General features: G+C 39.1%; 1 protein-coding gene across 8 annotated transcripts; it reads right to left on the reverse strand.

Annotated features, from left to right (window-relative positions):
• Positions 1-581: 581 nt before the first annotated feature.
• Positions 582-16,713, reverse strand: arfip2b (ADP-ribosylation factor interacting protein 2b). Of its 8 annotated transcripts, none has more exons than XM_039777650.1 (10): positions 16,416-16,713; positions 14,031-14,141; positions 11,512-11,544; positions 9,899-10,007; positions 6,602-6,688; positions 5,574-5,689; positions 5,167-5,388; positions 4,250-4,407; positions 3,703-3,877; positions 582-3,569 (listed from the first exon to the last, which is right to left on the reverse strand). In XM_039777650.1, exons 2-10 carry the CDS (start codon positions 14,127-14,129, stop codon positions 3,414-3,416), a joined length of 1,155 nt encoding a protein of 384 aa, XP_039633584.1. In that variant the 5' UTR covers positions 14,130-14,141; positions 16,416-16,713; the 3' UTR covers positions 582-3,413. The 8 variants fall into 8 exon arrangements, with proteins under 8 accessions (XP_039633584.1, XP_039633583.1, XP_039633585.1 ...); XM_039777649.1 differs by having other exon boundaries at positions 11,488-11,544; XM_039777651.1 differs by lacking the exon at positions 6,602-6,688 and adding an exon at positions 7,816-7,872 and having other exon boundaries at positions 11,488-11,544.
• Positions 16,714-22,556: the final 5,843 nt, after the last annotated feature.

The following is a 22,556-nucleotide window of genomic DNA, read 5'->3' on the forward strand; positions in this document are numbered from 1 at the left end:
TCAATTACATGATAGAAAAGTGATGAACGATGAATGATCAATATTACTTCATAAATAGTCTACCTGTGTATGATTTCATTCACAAGGTTGATAGGTTGTATATTCACGTTTCAAATGTATTTCATATCTTGTATGTAGCGTACTACACAAGGTTAGTCTGGGGACAACCTTCACCCACAAGGAATTGGAGCCTGGAATGTGTGAATCTATTAGAAGAATCTTCCATAAAAGGAGTAGTTTTAAGGTAACTTCATTCCATTAAAATAGATAGACTGGACCGTGTGAGGACACAAAAGATTATAAAAAGGATCCATTCTGATGTTCATGTTAGACACCCTTGTGCACGCTCTGGTAGCGTGTACGTCTCACTTTCATTAAAGTTATGTTCAATATTGAATAAAGCTGCATTTAATCTAAATTCATCGGACTCGTGTCAAAGTCTCCACCATCATGCAGATATCATTTCCGATATCAATGACTGAAGTTTCATTTAACTGAATCCAGACAACTGCTTCTGTTTGCATGCAACAGAAAGAACACTGGGCCACAGTGCAATAAAAATGAAAAGAGCAAACAGAAAATACAGGATTTGAAAATGTGTACTTTTAATTTTGTTCCCTTTGAGTGGGGTGGGACTTTTCAGGTCTGCGTGAGGAATGAAGGCAGAGTATCACATCAATCCATGAAACAACTTCATTTATCATCTTAAATACCATTATGTGCAATCGTTCATACAGTAAAATACACCAGTTCAGCCTAGAAAATATTGATTGTACACAAATAAAATATCTTATTTAATAAATCATGGTTCTCTCTCGGCAAAGATCTTAAAGACCGTTTGTAAGACTGACTTTAAATGCTTGTCAAACTTCTTTTCAATTTACTGGTGGTTTCACAACTATGGAACAAAATAAATCCTATTGCCATTCATTTTGGTGAGGCGGTTAGGAATTACAAAGGGGCAGGTTTGGAAAAGAAGAGTCACATTTAGTTAATATTGCTGTGTGATGGTCAAACAGACCAGGAGCTGGCCAGTGAAATTGCTATTTTAGCCTTAAGTGTGGCCAAGGTCTTTCTCAGCCATTATAAAATACACCCATTTGACACACTGACACATACGATTTCAGAAAACACAAGTCAAACAAATCATAGAATCAATTTTTGATACCTGCTTTCCATCCAAAAATCCAATCCACTGCCTTTCACAATTCTCCTCAAGAGTGCAGCATTAAAAGGAAACCCACATTTTGAATTCTGCTTCAGCCAGTTTTAAAATGTAAACCAACAACCGTAAGCATGGTGTTATGCTACTTCATGCAAGCTGGAGCGCAGAAGGCCAAGAGCAGAGCATCAGTGCATTCACACCTACTGTATCTGCACCTGTACTTTGGATCGCTGCCTGCCATGCAAATACAGAGGAGACAAGAAGCTGGACGACTGACCTGTTAACTGATCAGGAGCTCAATTCAGCATGGTAAAACATTCATTATACCGGATTATCTTCATTTGACTTCACAGAGGTTGGACACTGGGAACCTGAACCACTTTCCATCAGTTAGTTTAGAAATATTTTTTGAAGTATATCAATTACATATTTGGTTAGCCTGTTTTCATGTGTCATCTGCAAATGCTATAAACAACATACTCATAAATTGAGTAATTTGCACAAACCAGAAGTTTCAGGGTACAAATATGTTGATTCTTACAGATTAGCATATACAATGAACATAATAAATACAGTGGTGCATAAAAGTTCAACATTACATATGTAGTACCATGCCGATATTTTGTGGTATTACATTCTCTGATTGTTTACTACCTTTATACTAAGACAGTGTTTCGGTTAAAGGAGATGAAACAAATGATGAAATCATTAGTGTTATCACATTACCCAACTACAATTTACATGATTCTGGATTAGTAATGTTAGACAGCTACAGTAATCTTCAGTGTGAAGAAAGTTAACCATAGACCAATATATTCGACTTTAAAGGGGCTGAAATATATGACCCTAAATGTCAATGGCATGTCCTTGATAACTTTAAAACACAAACATAAGACAAAAACACATTTCAACGTATCAATGTGAAAACAAACAAAACGTAATCAATTCCTTTTAAATACAGTCCGTTAAACAATTACATAATGGAGTAAATCCCTTCCAAGTTTGTTGGATCTTAACTGGCTGAAATACCATTCAACTGTCCCACAAAGCCTTCTCAGTCCACATCGAGACTGAACCAATCAATTTTGCTTAAACAACCAATGAAAACGTAGAAAGGGTCCAGTAAACGTCTCTCTCAATTATCTTTGGAAAAATAAAAATACAATTAGTAATGACCCCAACCAGTATAACTTTGAGAAGCTGTGGCAGTGTTCCTTAAATGATCGTTGCATATTCAAGTTGAATTTTCAGGTTACAATTAAAATGTGAAACGTTTCTGATAATTACAGATTAAGTACTTCAGTACCTGCAGTCTAAATCACCAGCCTACACTGCCCAACTTCATAAGGTCCTTCATTCTGAAGCATATGACATACAAGCGGACTACAACTGAAATAATTATAAAATAAAGAGATGACAGTCAAACTCAGCAAAAATTAAACTAAACTAAACACAGCATTGTGTTTTTTTTTTATAAGCCACAAATTATCATATTCTATTTATTTCAAAAGTGAAACAGTACTTAATTTGAAATATACATTAATTTGAAATGTCTGGACATTCCTTTTCAGTGTAACATACAAATTCCCTTCATGTGTAATTTGAAATCTTTGAACTCATCTTACTTCCTGCAGGCCACATGCTCATTAAGCACATTTGCTCATATATATACGGAGGCACACAAGAAGAATGATAAGGTCTTTTGATGTAGTGTTTGATACATCTGAGTGTGTTTTAACGGTTTTATCATTTTCCTTTAATCATCGGTCTCTGTTACCAAGATGGTGTGGGGTTCAAGTTTAACGCAAGAGCACTGGGAGCACTTGGGGAGTACAATAATGGTCATGAACATGACTCACAAGCTCACACAGCAAAATAGTGTTGAGATATAAGGGGGTTAAGACAAATAGGGGAGAGGGAATGGAGGGAGAGACGAACAAGTCCTCTGGGAACAAAGCACAAATAAAAGGTTAGATTGGAAAATAAGGAAGTTGAGAAGAGGCACTAAAAGCCCCCTGACTGTTCATGAAACTGGCCACTTAGTTTCCTGCTGCATTTAGCCCACTCATCAATAGTACCCTGCAATCCATCTGTCCAATCATCCAGCCACACGCTCATCTCATATCTTCATCCACCCAATTATTTGTATGCGTTTCCCTCTGTTGTGGTCCTCTGTAAGTTGGGGGTTTCAACTGGTAACAGGTGGGGATGGTCGAGGGGGAGGCTGCAGGAGGTCCAGCAGACCCTCTCACTGCTCCTCTAACCAGGAGGGCTTGTCGGCCCCTGGAGGCTTCAACTTAATGTTGAACTGCTTCAGCGTCTGCTCCAGCTGCTGCTGGTTGCCAGCAAAGTATGCTGAGATGGCATTATGGAAGAGGAGGAGCTGCTTATGCATCACCTTCACCTGACAGAGAAAGGGAGAATAGGAAATTGGTTAGTGCATATTATCACAACGAACACACCGAGTCGAACCTCAAAGACTTTTCGCTATAAAAGGCTGATGATGACGATGATGCAGGCCTGCTCTGCATGATAACCTTATTCTCCTCCAGGAACTTGAGTTTAATGATGACGTCCGAGCGAAGGCGTTCATACTTGTCCTTCTGGACTTGGTACTGTTGCTGAGCAGCATCTATGCGGGCCATGGCTACAGCGTCTCTCGGACCCAGACTCAGTTCTTCCAGGTCTGACCGGTAGGCATCAAACTCCAGTCTGTTAACAAAAGGGGTAGAGGAAATACAGAGTTTTAAAAGGCCCTACAAACTTTGTTTATTTACTTTAAGAGATTGGATCCTACATATCCTATATCACATGATAGATTACTGTATGTGTGTTTGTCAGTGTGTTGTGTTGCAAGTTATTCTCATAAACTATGGTTTAGTCTCAGATCAATGTATTAAGATTTATTGCAATATTTTGTTACAATACAGGCATTTCATTTCATGGTATTATAGGGTGTATCATGACAAAAATCAATATTTATGCATTTAAGTTGTCTATATCCCTTTGCTAATCCTCCTTTAAAGAGGGTTTCCACCCAGTCTCTTAGATCAAAAGAATAATGAATGTGCTGCATGTCCTTACCTGGCATTTTCATACATCTTGATTGTCATTAGGGTGTCCTCCATGGTCTTCTTGACCAGTGTGTTGATGCTGGACACAAAGAAGTTAATGGCACCAAGTAGAGTCTCCCCGTTCTTACACAGCAACTTCTGAGTCTCTGCATTGTAGCCAAACTCATCCTGTAAACAAGGCATTGATGCCCACAATAGAACATGAATGGTGTTTATGCTTTTTAATGTTGTCTATATAATATTTAACTTCAAAGATGCAGATCTCTATATTACAGTTAAAGGAACACGCCGACTTATTGAGACTTTAGCTTATTCACCGTATCCCCCAGAGTTAGATAAGTCCATACATACCCTTCTCATCTCCGTGCGTGTCGTAACTCTGTCTGACGCCCCCACCGCTAGCCTCGCTTACCACAGATCCTGGAGGTAACCGGCTCCAACTAGCCTACTGCTCCCAATAAGTGACAAAATAAAACCAACAGGCGAAGCACTGCTACTTCTGCTACTTAGGCGGAGTGATTTACTCACAGCACCTGAGAAGCCCCGCGGTGAGGAGCAGAGAGTAAGAACGACGCTTTTCAGGTGTTGCGCCCAAGTAGCAGTGCTTCACCTTCGGTGGAGAATAGTTCCCAGTTTGTATACGGTTAGAAGATGGCTGTGTCTCATGTGACCTTGTTATTTGTACACGCACACATGTAAATAGGAAAATGTTGACGTTATTTTGTCACTTATCGGTTACCTCCAGGATCTGTGGTAAGCGAGGCTAGCGGTGAGGGTGTCAGACAGAGTTACGACACGCACGGAGATGAGAAGGGTATGTATGGACTTATCTAACTCTGGGGGATACGGTGAATAAGCTAAAGTCTCAATAAGTCGGCGTGTTCCTTTAATACATAAAAGCTATATGAACCGATTTTAAGGCCTTACCCGTAGCTCTGGAGATTTCTGACTGAGGTCAGCAAAGGTGTCGCCCAGCGCATGCTGTGTCTGCACCATGTTGTAGAAGTGGTTGGTCAGCGCTCTGGCCAATCGCAGCACACACTCATATTTCTTTTTAGTGTCTCTCAGCACCTCAATCTGGGCCTCTAGCTCCAGGTCCACAGTCCGGGAACCCCGACCAAAACGCTCTGAGATCATTTGCTTTGTACACTGAAACAATGACAATGACACACAGAGACATTAGTAACCTTAATGCAACTCCCTTCTGTGATTGTATCATAACACATAAGGACATGGGCGGAGGGGTTCCTAATTCCAGAGGATCCTCCGGCACACACAAAAATCTAAATCACCAAGTAGCTCTTTATCATGAAGCTCAACAGGACCTCAGATACCTTGTAAGTGTTGAAACCCCACTTCTTCATGGTTTCTAGTTTTTCCACAGCCACACCGCGGGTCACTTCCTCTGCAGTCATTGACGAGCTGCTGCTGCTGTGGTGCATGTTTGAACCTGATAGATGAGACGCAAATGTAGAAACACAGGAACATGATAAAAAACAAACAAGCAACAAGAAAACTAAAACTTTCAGGCAGAGAACAAGATTAAGCCCAGCAAAGATTAGACAATATAAAGAATCCTAAACTACTTAAAGTACATTAAAACTGAGTTGCTTCCAATAAAGACAAAATTGAGCATGGTTTCTGAAATCGGTCTTCTATCTTCCAACCCATGTCCATCACCACTATCCCTTAAATTCACTGTAAAACATGCATATGAGAGAGCTAGAGTTAATGAGAGAGTAAATAGCAGGAAAACGCAGAGAAGTGCAGTGGTGCTCATAAGTTTATGAACCCATGCTAAAGTTGACTAAAAAGAGGAATAAAAAAATAAATCATCTTTTGGAAATTGATCTTAATGCCTTAATTTTAAAAAATGAGGAAAAATCCAACCTTTAAAAAGGACACCAATTTTCTTTGTGAATGAATAATGCATCATAAATAAATAAATGTTCTTCCTTAAAATACAGGGGTCGTAAGTATATACACCCCTATGTTAAATTCCCATAGAGGCAGGCAGATGTTTATTTTTAAAGGCCAGTTATTTCATGGATCCAGGATACTATGCATCCTGATAAAGTTCCCTTGGCCTTTGGAATTAAAATAGCCCAACATCATCACATACCCTTCACCATACCTAGAGATTGGCATGGGGTACTTTCCATAAAATCATCTCTCAAGGCAAATCAAACCAGCAATTAGGAAAACGTTAATATTGTAGACACAAAATTATTTTTTTAGAGCAGTTATAAAAAGGTAAAAATACTGTACTGCAGGGATATTTTGGGTCACTACTAAAATGGCAATCTGATTATTCAATGTAGAGACTGTAGCATTTAACTTCACCTCTATCCCTCCCCAGTACCTTGGTATTCATTTGATTGGCTTGTTATGTGGCAGAAGACAGAAGTGCTTGGGGGAACGCTACTTTGCCTGGACTTCATACGCAAATCTGTGACAATGGGTGGGTGGTCGGGTATGGATGAAGGAATGGTTCAGGGCGAGTATGAATTAGGTTAGGGTGTGAGAGTGGGATTTTTTATTTATTTTTTCCCAAATAATGGGAATGGTTTTTCAGGATTAGGATTTAAAATGATTGTTGGATAGTTAGGGTTTAAACATGAAGTTTAAAGTTTTTAGGTTGAACAAGCGTGCCAGGAATGGAATGATAACGTAGGAGGGAGATTGTGAGGAGGAGCTGGTAGATGCAGAAAAGACAGAGAAAGTAAGACGACAAAAGAGAGAAGAGGAGGATGAGGATGATGTATGAGGGAATGGTGAAAAGGAGGTGGAGGAAAAAGACAGACAAGATGAAAAGACAACATTTAGTGCATGACAATGCAGACAAAAGAGATGGTGTGGAAGAAAGACGAGAAAAGACGGGGGCATTTTCAACTGCAGCAGTACAATGAATGGAAAAGATTAACATGAGAAAAATGAGGGCCTCTAAAAATTGAAAGTTTACGAAGGTTCTCCCAATAACATCTTACTTTTGCCATCGATATTCAAGGTCTTAATACAAATATACACCGTGATAGACATGAAGATGGTTTCCATTTTGCTAAAGAGAAGTTCAGAGATCAGCTTTGAGTTATTCTGGGAAAAACAAAAAAAAGAGTGCAGACCCCTTAATAGATTAGCTTAAAAAAGCAAGAGAAACCAACAAAAAAGAAGAATATGTAAAAGAAATGCTGTGATAGAAAAAAGCCACAATATGTCCAAAAAGAAGAGGAGCAAGCAGAAAGAACTGTAATGTCCTTCTCTGCACTGGAAAAGAGAACATTTAATGAAGATAAAAAGGGACAGAGAAGCTGGTTCCCAGCTATGCAAAAAAGACTCCGTATGAAAAGCGTCTTTCCAAAATGAGATAGCAATCATATAAAAAATATCCATTCAAATCAAAATCAAGTTATGTGTTTTACAGCTAACACAAAACATTCTGGCTTATCAATATTTAACAGTTTTTACTGACTGGATGTTGTAGATCCTATATACATCCCCACTCCCCCAAATTATTCTATCACATTTTGGAAATAAGCTCTCCATTATTAATAATAATAATTTGGTCTAAGGAGCCACCTAATCCTGTAACTGGGATCCTTTTGTTAAACTCTGCATTGTAGCGCACAGCAGGGCCTGAGAGAGAGAGTGGGACAAATATACAAAAATATTAGTATCAAATAAGTAGTAAAGAGAGTTTAATATGGTGTATGCAGCTACACTGCTGAGGTCAATGTTGTGAACTAGAAAATTACGTTAATCCCTTAGTGGAACTTCAGTATCACAGTATTGGATCTATTTATCATAATTTATTCAGGGTTTCTGCAGGTATCAGCAAATCTCATTTCATGCTTTTTCATGCCCTTTTTCATGCCACTTTAAACTAATTTCATGCCCATGTCCAACTGAAGATACTTTCACACACAAATTGTAAGCATTTGACAATGCCAATTTTTTATATTTGAAAATCCAAATGTAACTGTCAGATGGCTCAGTTTACAGTCATTAAACGCAACACAAAGTGCTTCACAAAATAAGAACACAACAGAAATACAAATATTTAAAACACTGTTCACTGAGCAGCTCGCGTCTCTGCCCTGCGGATCTCAAAACAACATGCACTAATAATTAAAAGTAATGAACCTATACTGCTTACGGCAGTAGGCAAATTCGCCAAAATCATGTCAACCAGTCCCAAAACTTGCATTTTCCCATTTTTCCGTCATTTGATATTTCCTCCGTTCTTTCGCCACAGCGTACACTCACTCACACCATAGACAGTAGACTCACACTCACCGCACGTTGCATTACTAGCATCCCGGTGTCGGCGCGTACACCAGCCGTAAAAACAGCCAATTAAAAGGTTCCGCCTGTCAACCATTACGCTATACTTCCGATCAAAATTAGATTTAGATGTTTATATAATCAAAATAAATCGTGAAAAACAATGTTTTTATTCCATCAAGTTTACATAATTTCTAATGCCTTTGAACATCGAAGTTCATGCTTTTTCATGCCAGTTCATGCCTGAATTTTCACAAAATCTATTTAATTACTTTTCATGCTTTTTAATGACCCGCGGAAACCCTGTTATTAGTAAAAGTTATTTTTGTAAGTTTAACAGCAAAATCTTGCTGCTTATAAGCTAGAAGAAACAGGACAATAATTAATGGAAGTCCCAGGGTTTGACGTAGGGTACCTACCTAATTCTTGGCATTCTTGAATGAAACCATTGCTTAACACTTAGAAACACTGACATACAGTATTTGATGATGAACTTGTCTTTCAGTAGTGTTATAGTACAGTTACAGTATATTGAAAACGTGATAGTCATGAATTATGGCCCATTTCTGAGGCATTACTTATTTTTTCTTTTTTAATTACCAAAGTATTTCCATTAAGTCTGGTGATTACTGTAGTAGCTATAGTTACACTTTTTTATTATCTTTTTCCAAATATTCAGTTTGGGACTAATTCCATTAAATACATTAGAATTAGAATAGTCTCGCATAGCCAGACCTATCTTCACAGCGCTGGAGAAAGGTCTGGCTGAACTCTGCATAATTCTGCACTAAGGGGGGAAAAAAAAGAAACACTATGGTTTGTTTGTATCTCTTTAAACCAATCACAATCGTCTTGGGTGGCGCTAAACCCAAGATGCAGCGACGGTGCCCGGTGAAAATGGTAACACGCAGATTGCAGAAGGGGAAGAGATTTCTGTCTGAAATAGGCGGCCAATGACATTCTGTGAGTCAGACTGCTATTAGACTGTTGGTGCTCACATGCGGTTTTTGAAATCAATATAGTTCATCATTGACTCTGTCACGCTCCTTCTTCCCATATCTGCACATAAACCCATAACATACTGAGTAATACAGACCACAGAGGCACATTTTCAGATACAGTGGAGGCTAGGGAAGCTTGGGATGAATCAGCACCAATTGACCAGCAATTAATTGCATTATGATCTCATGGGAAGGATGATAAGAGGAGGCCCCAGAAATCCAACACTTCATTGTCATTAGACTCACTGAATAACTCCCAAGTCAGAGGCACAGCAGAGAGTTAACAGAAGTCCAAATGGGACAACAGTATAGCGGAGAAGAGACTGAAAAGATGTAAGAAATGAGTGGCAGAGACAAAGAGTGAAGTAGGACTCTACCTTTGATTGAGCTGGTGGGGATGATACCCTCTGCTGTTCCTCCATAACCCCCAGATACAATGCTAGTCTCGTTGAGATTGGGACCCGATACCATCACCTGCTGTAGGTCCTGCAAAGTTTAAGTGGGGGAAATAACAAAAAAGAACCAGAACAAGGGAAGGATAGAGGGTTTTGGGTGGGGATATGTAGACAGGAGATTATGACTCGAGTGCGCAGACAATGTAGGTTAAAGGCTTATTCACTAGAGGGGGACAAATACTACGATGTTAGGAAGGTTAGTCAGTACACACAATCTTCAGGCAGTGGCTAACTTCAACCACTCCCTGTCTACCAACAGGCGAAACTACAAAGTGTGTGAAAGACAGAAAAGACATTGCTCAAGTGCCCAGTCAATGATCAACCTAACTGCTTGAAATGAATCTCCTGCCGAGGTGGGATCAAGCAAGAGGACTACAATACAACAACTGTGATATCCTTCAAGTCTAACCCAAGCAGTGACTCCAATGATCTATGCAGCAGGAAAGGCTCAAGCAAACTATTTTCTCCTTCCAAAATAATCACAGGTTTCAGTGAAGCTCTGGATCATGAGGGTAACTGTGTCACGATCCATCTAGTGCGTTTTCCTTCATTTAACTCACTGTTCTCTTTTGTTTGCCTTCCTGCTCAAGTATCAGCTAGTAAAGAAAAAAACATTTGTGAGGAATTTATGGAAAAGGAAAATCTGGCCTGAACAGATTTCTCACTTTTGACTACCGTCGTATGTGAGCATTGGTTCCTACGATAAACAGGTTGAAATGTACCTCCTGCCTGTGCCGTAAGCAAGCCTCTTGTATCATTTGTTACTGTACTGAACTATAGGGCCAAGACCCAGATCGTCCATCCTAAAATGTGAACAGGAGCATAATATTTAGGTCACTTCCTGAAACCTAAAGTCAGATTGTGATAAGGATAGTAAGTTCTGGAAGGGAGGTGGCCGTTTCCGTTTTGTAAGCAAACACAAAGAGTATGTTTGATACTACCAACAGAAGTACAAATACAACTGCTGTGATTTCTGCTGTTGGAGGTTAAACAGACAAAATGTATCTAGGCTCTACTTCAGGGCCGTATCGGTTTGTGGTCATCGTCAGCTTACTCTTGGTTTTCTTACCAGAAAACATCTACACTCCTCATTGTGACTACAACATCAAACAGAACAAGCACAGCCAACTCACATCAATATTACAGCATGACATGACGATGATTATCATGACGCCATGTTTTATTTGTCAACCAACACCCACTAAAATTAAGAAGTGTTAAGAAGCTGTCAGCTATTCTGTTAATACTACTCAATTTGAGGCATATATCTTAAAACATGTACTGTAAAGTCATATCTAGAGTTAGTAGGAGTCAAGTTAACAGGCAGCACAATTCAAGCTGCACAGTAGTTTGGCATAACAATGACATATCTGACATTTTGTGAAATGAACCAACGAAGTGATGCAATGCAATTTAATGCTGCAGAAAGTCAAACCACTGAGCAGTACTTCACACACCAACATTAAATGCACACACAGACACACACACAAATGCACAAATGGCCTGCTCACCCTGGTGCCTCTGGAGCTCCCTACCTTCTCATCTAAGCTCCACTGCAGTTTTGCAGCCTGCCCAGAGATGGAGGAGGGGGAATCGACAAACACAACAACAACAACAAAAAAGAAACAAATAGAAAAAGAAAGGAGACAAAAAGAAAAAATCCATGACTGAAATTATGAAACAAGATAGAATGATTTAAAAGAAATCCCAGACAAAGCATCATAATGTCCACAGACAGCAGGGATGTAGGATGGAGAGCAGTGATGACTGATATCACAGCAGCTCAGGTCAGGATTCATCATTTAGATAGTTATTATTACGTTAAATTTACAAGTGGGTCATCTTGTCCACTGGGTAAATAGGTTTAATGCTCATCACTCTATAATGTGTTACCACAGTGTTGCTATAATATTATTACATCACTGCTTGGACAAAGAAATACGGATTTGAATACAACACCGCAGAAATGAAGAGAATTATTTACAAGACATTTACACACATTAAAGCTGACATTTACATTAAGGGGGGAAAAAACCAAGAAAGAACTGTGTACACACACACAAACATGGATACAAACATTTGAGTGGCCAAACTCCTGGTAGCACTCTTTGATTGCTCCTTGATCGTCTTTCTCTATTTTAGCAATGAATTTTGGTCGTGTCAGGAGTAAAGTGTAACCTTTTAGCCAAATGGCCTTCATCATAGCAACAGCGGCATTTCTGTAGCCTACAATGATAGTTTTCACCATTTAACCTCTCGCAGTGTTGATATTTTAAACACACAGTCACTGGACCAATGACAAGTTAAAAACAAAGAGAAAGCCTGTTTAACTACATTTTCTCTTTCATTCAAGCCATGTATCTCTTTTTTTAGAGATCTGACTCGTGTCGTGGCATCTGTTGAATGTGGAAGAAAGCTGACGCACACACTAATCCCTCCCTGGACACTTTGTTGACATAGTGCCTGTTCCTTGAGATGAAGAAAGCTGCGACACCTTTAAATCATCATAGACATAATCTTGTCATATTTTAACAGTGAGGTTTGTAGGCTTATGAAAATGGCTTGCTTTTTTATGTTTTACCACAAACAGAATGCAATGGCATGATAGATATAGGCTGGCTGGATAGCAGAGGCTCGGTTTTAAAATGCAACAAACTGCGGTTTCCTAAAATTACTTCACAGCTTTGCAATTCTAACAATACAACTGGGATATCTCCAAATCAATAGCACAAATAATCACCTATTAGAAATTGTGTACAACAGCAGAAGCATCTTAAAATGCTTTTGAATTTCTGAGTAGACACCAGTGAGCCACTGTGATGCATCCGATGCTTTTGCCAGAAAGCTGCTGGCAGTCAATCCTATCTCTGTCACTGTCAAGCTGCCAGTCACCGCCCATGATCTTACAGAAGTGCAATGCTACGACATCTGAAACCAGACTTCTCCTTAACCTGCCAATCTTCATCTCTATGTACAGACTGCTGCAGCTTTACTGATTCAATCTGATTTTGGAGGGCTTTTACCCAAGGACAAAGCACAGCCAGTTTTAGATCAATTGTTGCTATGACAACTGGTTAATTTCCAGCACTAAACAGTGCAGCTTAATACCTCTCACACATGAACACGGTAAACTGGGGTAGCCACACCAAATGGTTGAATGCTTGCTTCACCATTCAGTCTTGGTGAGAAAGTGCTGTAGGGTTTTCTTTTACTACTTAAGTGGAGCCACACATAGTTTGGTGAGCAAACAACAGAATCCTCCAGGATCTTCAGTCTGTTTGTCCAACAGGGTGTGCCTTGGGACGCAGGAGAATGAACAACCTGTTTCACCTAACTTACTCTGAAACTCCACAGTTATTCCAGTCTCACTGACTCTGACTAATACACTCCTGAAAGGGATGGAAACTAAATGTTGGAGCTCTACCCCTGAGCTGGAGCATGTGGTCTTTTGCTTTCAAATGAGGCCCACAAGTGCTTATTCGTTGTGGAAATGAACGGTCGCCACTTGGAGAGCAACGACTACATCTGAGAGTTCAACACCTGGTGTTGTAGAGATTTGTCTGCAACCCTGAAACATGAGGTCACATGAGCCGTTCATGGAAACAACTGGTTCCCAAGGAGACAGCTGGACTCCAACACCTGATTTCCCAGTAGGCTCTCTTTCCACAGTTGTAGCTAAGCAACCTAAGCAACACAAGGAGTTCTGATTGTGTATGACAGGCCACACATACTATAATAATAGTTAAACCCAGGCAGAGAACAATATTTAAGTTCACAACAAGAGACTGGAATACAGCTTCTGCACATGTGTACACATCTGTACATATTGCCACAGCGTAATAGTTTATTGTGGTAATGTGAATAGTATGAAAAGAGCCAGCTTACTAAGCTCATCTTGAAATAGCTGAGAACAATACCCACAACCACAATGTCAACTTCAAACAGCTGAAGGCACGCATTTATCCTTCACACTGTAATAAACAAACCGTAATACCACGTAATGACATCAGGCTTCTTAACTTAACTGTCACCTGATACAGTAGCTGTGACCCACCTGTTCAAGGCTGTCATCTTCTGCTAGTGTCCCTGTGTCACCATTACTGTTGATTGGAATCTCCATTGTGGCAGCTTTACTCATAATGCTGTCTGTCATAATGCACTAGAACTGTGTGAAAAAAGGGGAGAAAGAGAGATAAAGTGTTAATACAACTAACTACTGTATGTAAATAAAGTGAAAAGGCAGAGATGGAAAAACAGCAAGGCCTAAATGCTGCTTTGAAGAGGAAAGACCAAAGAGCATAGTCAAAACTGCTAAATCATTAGGCAGATGGGAATATAAATGCCACAAATAAGCAAGGAGGTGGTTTTCAAAGAGCAAGGCTACCGCTTGGCATTAAACCACATGAAAGCCACAAGTGCACGCCACTACAATGAGCTGTCTTGTTGAAGTGGCCACTCTACTCTACAGCTCATTACAGGACCGTATGTTAGCAGTACCCACTCCCTAAAAACACAGACTAGAGGGGATATTGCAAAATGTTTAACATCAACATTGTCAAGTCATTGTAATCGGTCAAACACATGACACAAACACATACTCACACATTCAAGATGTGCATTCACATATGCATAATAATTTAAAAAAAATAAAATGCTGGACAAGCAGTAATATAGTTCCTATTTTAGGCTTGGACGGGTGTAATGAATTCACTGCTTAATGAACTCCCAAAAACACTAATGAGAGGTATTGTGTACTGTATTTGTATGTGTGGGACGTGGGCACAGATGATGGTGCAAAATAAGGCCTACACATGTGGAAGATGCTTAACATAGTTTCACAGGGTGTCGGTTAAAAAGGTAAACGTCACACGATACACTCCAACATGTACAGTACCTATATGCAGCTCATGTGTTTTGTGGCTTTTTGTTCTTTGAGCCGTAGAAATTGTAGTTGCAAGTAATGTATGTTGATTTTCTTATCTAATAAGTTCAGATGGAGAACAATCATCTGCTACTAAAGTCCAGCTAAGTACTAATGTATGCTTGCTTGCACACATATGTAAATGGATGCTACAAGATGAATAAAGGAACTGGCAACTGGTTAAGAAATGATGCATAAGCAGCACACCGTTGACTAATAAGTGTATGGTAAATGTGTATTATGGAAGTCAATTAAGGCAAAACGTTTAGTAGTAAAAGTAAAAACAAAGCTTGGTGTTGTTGTGAAATTGGTCACCATGTGGCCGACAAGAACACAACTAGGCTACGTATATGGCAGGTTTATGGCAGTTAGATCAATTGCTGCTGTCACCAACATCACAGATGTTGGTACGGTGTAGGGAGGTACGGTAGTGTGTGTTTACATTTGCTTTGGTCTCGCCTACAGTAAGTGGGCTTTTGTGGGCCAAGCCCAGTCCATTTCCTGAGGAATGACACATCTCTGTTAACTTAAGACATTAGAAGTTGTGTTTCTCTTGCCCAACATTCTCAACACAAAACAGCACTCCTCCTAGACATCTCACTGCACCTGTGTCAGAGCTTTGGGATACAAATAAAACACATAAAAACTGGCTTGAAATGTTCTCCACATTAATTGATCAATGAATTAGTACGAGACCCTCGTTACACTTTTTATCAGAGACTAAAGGTCTTCGTAGACAGTGCAACCGCAGGTGCTGCTTACATAACATCTACATCTGAAATAGCTTCAGTGCTAATTCTTCATTACGTGCCTCAATCCACTATACTTTGCTTTGTTTCTCAGTCAAGTCACTTAGGCCAGCTGGATCAATGTGAAATGACAACAGGGTGAGCTTGGACATTAACTTAAATATGAATTATTAACATTCTATAATTAGGAACGGGCAGCTTCCAAAATAACTTGAACATGCGTTACAACATGCGTTATGCGAAATGTTGCTCTTTAAAATAAATAAATAAATAAATATAAATATATATATATATAACGAAGGTAAGCTAACGTGAGTAATAGTTTACTTTTAAAAGTGAGAGACTGGAACGTTTGACTTCAAATCAATTGCACAATTAAAACATCCTGGGAGCCATGACAGGTGCACCAGCACAGGTGTAACGTTGCAGTTGTGTCTCCAGCAGGTATAACGCTAGATGCAGGCCTCCTTGGTGGGTTCACCCTGCCTAACACAGTGGAGGTTTATTAAGGTAGTAAAACATAATAATCGCTATTTGTTGAGAACGTGCACCATACTGAAGCAGTTATTTTTTCCGGCTGGAAAAGAATATGCTTTCTAGAAAACGGCCTGCTTCTAGTTCACACATGCAGCTGTTAGGAGGAGGTTGGTTATTAAAAACAACACAGGGAGTTCACTGTGCAAAGCTGGCTGGTTAACAATGGTAGACATTTAAAATCCCAAACCTAGATAAAATGTAATATCTTCCTTTTTTAAACGGTTTGACTTACGGTGTGCTTGGTCCCGTCGTAAAAACAGAGCTGCTCGGGGAAGCTAGCGAGTAAAGCTAATAACAGGCTAACGTCAGTGCATCCCAGTTAATGCACGGCTTAGAGAGTGGAGACTGATGTCTGACTGTGTCTTTTGACAGTCAAAGGAGAAAACTGCCCCGTGGGAAACAATGCAATGCTCTAATTTAGGAATGAACTTCTGACTCTTAGTAAATAATCCTCTATCTTCTTGTTTTACTGATGCCAGGAGGAACACTTTACGGAACTGACGACACCGTGGAATTCATCTTACAGACGCGCTTCGATCCAAAGAACCTCTATTTATGAGAAGATGGATCACTCGTTAAAAACTCGCAAACCAAGTGTTACCTGGTGCTAACCTTCAAGCCACGCAGCTTGTAACATTACTACGTTATTTTTTTAGTGTTTTTATACATGTAGTAATGTATTTTATATTTGACATATATTTATAATAAAGCCCATGTGCCTTACTATAAAACGTTTCAACTGAAAGTGCAAAATATTATCATCATTAAACTAGTGGTTAATTTTAATGTGATGAATGATATGTGTGCATGACAATTTCAGTAGTTTCAAAGTGAGGGCACCGCACTGCTTATATTAACGATCGTTTGATGCTTTTGACAAAATTTATTGAGCACATTTCCGCGTCAGACTTGTACAGGAATTGTACTTGGAAATTAGAACGGAGTGAGTGTTCTTAATGTTTCCTCCACGCGCATGTAACCCATCTTTGCGATCATCCTGCAGGTGATGCTGCTGATGGCTATACATTAACTCAGGGACGTGTGAGTTGTACCTGTTCTGTTCTTTTAACTTGCCCCAAGAAAATCTAGGACTTAAGGCCAGCTGTGAATCCAACGGTTACATGCAAACTCCAGTATTTCAAGAAAACCTGCAATTAAATTAACTTTGATCATATAATTGGGGCACATTGACCTGTAGCTACTGTACCTTACAGCTTGTTTGAAATAAATATTTTAGAATTGTTATGTGTGGTATGAATGCATGTTTTATTTTTATTTTTTACAGGAAAGAGCTAAGATGTTTCATCCTTACATATAAAGGACAATTAGTTGTGTGAAAAAAAGAATACCTGTATGGCAACAAATATGTAAACGCCCCATCCCACCCCAAACAGTCAGCCAATGATAGCTTGGGACAGCCAATGTTGTACAGGTATGCAAAATAAATGCCTTGCACAGTATGAATCATCAATGTTTGACATAACACTGTAATCATAATTTTACACATTGAGGCTTTAATGAAACAAGGGGTACTTCTAATTGTATTGCATTATAAAATCTGTTTTCTGTTGTTATTTTTCCCTTCTCCTTGAAACATGTCTCCAGTGAGTTTTTAGGTTGCTTACTTGCCATCTCAATCGCTCATGTGGTACTCTTCCTAATCCTGCTGGTTATTCCAAACCTCATCAGGCTGTGTGAAAACCAAACCCAATGTAGCTGCAATACTGCCCTCTGTGGGAAAGTGTTAGTATGTGATCTCCTGAGGAGAAAAAACAAGAGTGCTGGGCCACTACTTTCTTGTGGCTTTTCCTTCAGTGTACCCATTTTCATAAAGATCCTGTGTGATCTTTATTAATGCTCTCATTGTTGCCACATGCACATATAATCAGACTTTAATGTTATTTGTAAAATAATTCATATTTAAGTAAGTTGTTTCATTTGTGAAGATTACTTTATTTAACAAGGATAATCCACTCATTATCAATACAGCTTCACTGGGAGTCTCATATATTAAAAACAAACAATTCAAGCAAATCTGTCATGTTTGAAAACAGGGCGGTAAGAGACAATACATATAGCACACATACCTTTGACCTATATAGTCACAATAAAAATCGCATGCCAGAGAATAATGCCACAAGGAATGCATAAGCATACAGTAACACAGGCACTTAAGGGCATACACTTCTTACCCTTAAGTCTGTAAGCTATAAATTAACCTCTATGAGCAATGTTAACAGTGCTGGATGAGAGCCTGTAAACACTGAAGGGCTGAGAGGATTCAAACAGATTCTGCAGTCAATCAGAGTGTGAGGAAGGAGGTGGGAAGTGAAAGCAAGGGAAAGAGTGAACGTTTCATTAATAAAAAGATTGGATGCTGAAAGAAGCGTGGAGCCAAAAGAAACTCTCATGGTATGTTTTGGTAGGGACGTGAAATGCCATATGGGAATGTTTTAGTAATGGAAGTATGCTTGAACACAGTGCAAAATTTCCAGCTGTCGGTGTGTTTTTTGGTGCCAGTTTGGGTCACTACCTTTTCCAATGAACATGGCATAGAGTTTTTGTGCAATTCCTTCTTCTTCTCTATCCCGAATAACTTGAAAACAAGAAAAACGTTTTACAGCTTGCAGACATGTGAACATTATAATCACATGAAACATTATTAGCCACAGCTGCTGCTACTGCATGTGTGTGTGTGTATGTGTGTGTGTGTGTGTGTGTGTGTGTGTGTTGTGTGTGTGTGTGTGTGTGTGTGTGTGTGCAGTGTTGAATTTTGATTTATTAGATTGAGTGGATTTATTGACTCTTGTCCTCTACATGCAACAATTAAATTAGTTCCATGTTTTACACATGAGAGGGGAAATGAATACTATAATAATAATAAATAATAATTGAGAGGCAAATATGGCAAATTCCTTGGTAAAAGAGATGGCTAAACAAAAGGCACCTATCCTCTTTTGCACTCTGTCTCAGGGACATATGATGAAGATATTGTAGCGTTACCCCCCCAAAACCACAAAATACTCATGCAATTGCAGACCTGTGTGTTAAAAGAAAAACTTGAAATTGATCCCTCAAACAGGATGGTGACAGAATGATTCTTCTTACCTCCTAAACTCCTTCACCTGAACTTCAAATCAAGGGCCATCATTCATGTCTGCTTCTTACTTCCTATGCTCAGTGTGCTTTTGCATTCATGTACATGTGGATGAACTGTATTGCATAGAATAAAAACACATCACATGGTATTGTGTCCATTTGTGAGGAACATTGTGCAAATGAACACTGTAGGGAAAACAATAGGGATAGCATGAACATACAGGATTGGTAGGGATGCATAATTCCATATACCAATTGTGGGTAATCACTCATTGCTGATATGGAAAATGCATTGTTTGCACTGTGAAGCATAGAGGAGGTATTTATTTTTCAGTTAAATGCCATGGTTGTAGAAAGTGGCAGAGAACGTTTTTGATCTCTCAGTTAGTCAGCGACCACATGAAGTATGAGTTTGGCCGTAGAAGGACGAGTTACTGGAATCAGGGGATGTTATTCCTTACTCAGTCATTAGTGTGCACACTCACCTGTTGAATCATGTAAAGACTCACGCAAACTTTGGAAAAGTCCCATGCAGACACTTTCTCTACTAACCCTGAACATAACAAATCCGAAATCATTGCATTTCACATTTTTAAATTATGAGAAGTTTTTAAAAGTGCAGCACACATTTAGTCTACTGCCTGCCAATGCAATCACCACATAAGCAGTTTTGGTCCATTCTATACCTGATGTGCCCTCATGATGGCACCAAATCCCAAACTTAAATACAGCCAAATAAGACTCACGTCTGCAGTATATAAATACACAAAGAGCAGACTTCATATAAGCCACTGCAGACTTACAAGATGATTTAGCTCTCATCAACAAAGAGACAACTAAAAAAAAAGCTGACGTGGCTTTTCAAATCAGCTTGTATATCCTCTCTGCAAGTTAAAACGACGTGGCGACATGATGATGACTACAGCAGCTTTAACGATCATTTTCATAATCTACTGGATGACTAACAGCCTTCCAGAGCCACTTGGTATCATCTGCTGACTTCACATGTGGGCTTCTCAGTTTATTGTAAAAAGAACACTTAAAGAACATGCCAATCACTACCAGGCCCTGAGCAAACACATTGACATTGATATATGTTCTCCAAGAGACCACGGCAGCCTTTGATTGCTTTTGTTCATCAGCTAATCAGAAACGCTGCTAATAGACTCATATCCTATTTAAAGTGTTTACATTGTGGAGAGACACCCCACCCTCTATTTAAATAAAGGGTTTGACCCCAAAGTGGTTGTTTGACACTAAAGCTGTGTGTACTCCACTAATATATTGTATTCATGTAGACACATTTCTGTGAAGCAGCCACACATACACACATACACACTTTTCTCATTTGTATTTTAAGGTCCTTGTTCGGATTTTCGGATCATTGTTTAAATATTTTGACTGACCACGAAGCTACTGAACGCATGGCGTTGCAATCTTCAATAGCAAACCCGAAATGTCCAAAAAGTCTCATCTGTTCTGCATCACGAGCAACAAAAACAACCGGCCTCTGCCCTGAGGTGTGCAGGGCCCTCTATAGCTGTGAGTGAGCCATTCAGGAGTCACCCTGGGTAAATATTACAGGTCATTGCCGTTGAAGGTTTTTCTTTTTCCTTGCAGGATGTCGTTATGCTGTTTTTGTAAAGCGTGTGTGTGTGTTGTTGAGCTATAATATTAGCATTGGAGCTTTCAGAGCCCAGAAGTGTAAATCCTTTTCTTACACTTTGATAAGTGACAGTAACAGTTAGAAACACATTTCCAGAAGATTAACCTTCCAAATTTAGCTAATTTCTGTATTTTTTTAATCTTGGTTATATATACCAGTAGTTAAATATAGTTTAACCATATTTAGATTTTACAAAAAAAACTTAACTCAAGGCCCACCTACTAGATTTTCCGCAGCTTTCAACCGCATCACAAAGCCTCAATAGTCTCCTCCGTTGTCATAGATACAGTACAGCAGCTCAGTTGTTAAGTCCTACATCTATCAGATATCTCCGTGAAATGCAGTTGAAAGCCTAATAAAGGTAATAAGTGGACCTTAATATGGACCTAATACGTTTTGTTAAACTATGTTTCCAAGGTAAAGAATGAACTTTCAGGCTATTTGTATTTATATGGCTAAACACTTTAAAATAATTAATATTAATGATGAAAGGAAATTTACTTTAAATACTTTAGCTAGTTTAAAGGTAACTTCAATTAATTGTCTAATTCTAATACTCAACATAGTATACAATGCCTGAACACTTGGGCCTTTACCCAAAGTTGAGTTTTACTTTTAAATCTCAACTGACAGTCTGAGAATAATGTTTCTTATCAACATCAATACATTTAACATGATAATTATTAATATAAATGCATGTTGAACATGATATTGCTGTAGTTTGTTCATCTAACTAAGGGATTCTTAATTCATATGTAGGCTTTAGCTATGTTGGAAACATTCAATGTGTGCCAGATATGTTATTAAAGCTTCCTGAGTTTATTTTGTTTTTGAAATCAGCTACTTGTACTTGGCAGAACATATCGTAGCTTATTAAAAGCCACACACCTGAACAAGGTACATTCACATAATGACACACACACACACACACACACACACACACACACACACACACACACACACACACACACACACACACACACACACACAGATGTGGCCAAATGAGCAAGCTGTGATCAGAAGTGTTTTCCTTAGTTGCCAAGATTGGTGTTTTACAGCTGTATGTTCCTGAATCTGCTGGTTTATGGTGCACTGTAGGTCACGCACTACATCTAAACACTGCCAGAGTAAAAAGCAGGCTTGCACGTACCCCCTTCACCTCAAATCTGCCACACACAGAGGAGAAAGAGGCCTGCCCACACACACTAAGCAGGGCACAACCCACATCAAAGTAACTGCACTAATCCCACCAGGAAACAGGGGATCCATAGGCCAAATCATGAAAGGAGGAAGAAATGCATAAGAAATAAAAAATAAATAAGAGCTGTCTCCTAAACATTTACATCAGCTGTAATCAATGAGAGGCCAGATATTTTTCTAAACTTAATTTTTCTTAAAGTGACATCTTAAAGGACTGTTTGTCTTCAAACAGATTAAGGATTAGTGAGTTCATGCTGGAATCATGTCCAATATGAGTAAACATAAAAACAGGATAGTACTATTGAAATACATTTATGTTTCAAAGAAAGTATTGCTTCACCTCATGATAAGCACTGGCTGTTGTCCAGCAAAAACAAAATGGATCATCCAAGCCTAAAAATATGAAAA

Source organism: Perca fluviatilis, chromosome 16 (genome assembly GCF_010015445.1).
Source record: "Perca fluviatilis chromosome 16, GENO_Pfluv_1.0, whole genome shotgun sequence".
NCBI lineage: Eukaryota > Metazoa > Chordata > Actinopteri > Perciformes > Percidae > Perca > Perca fluviatilis.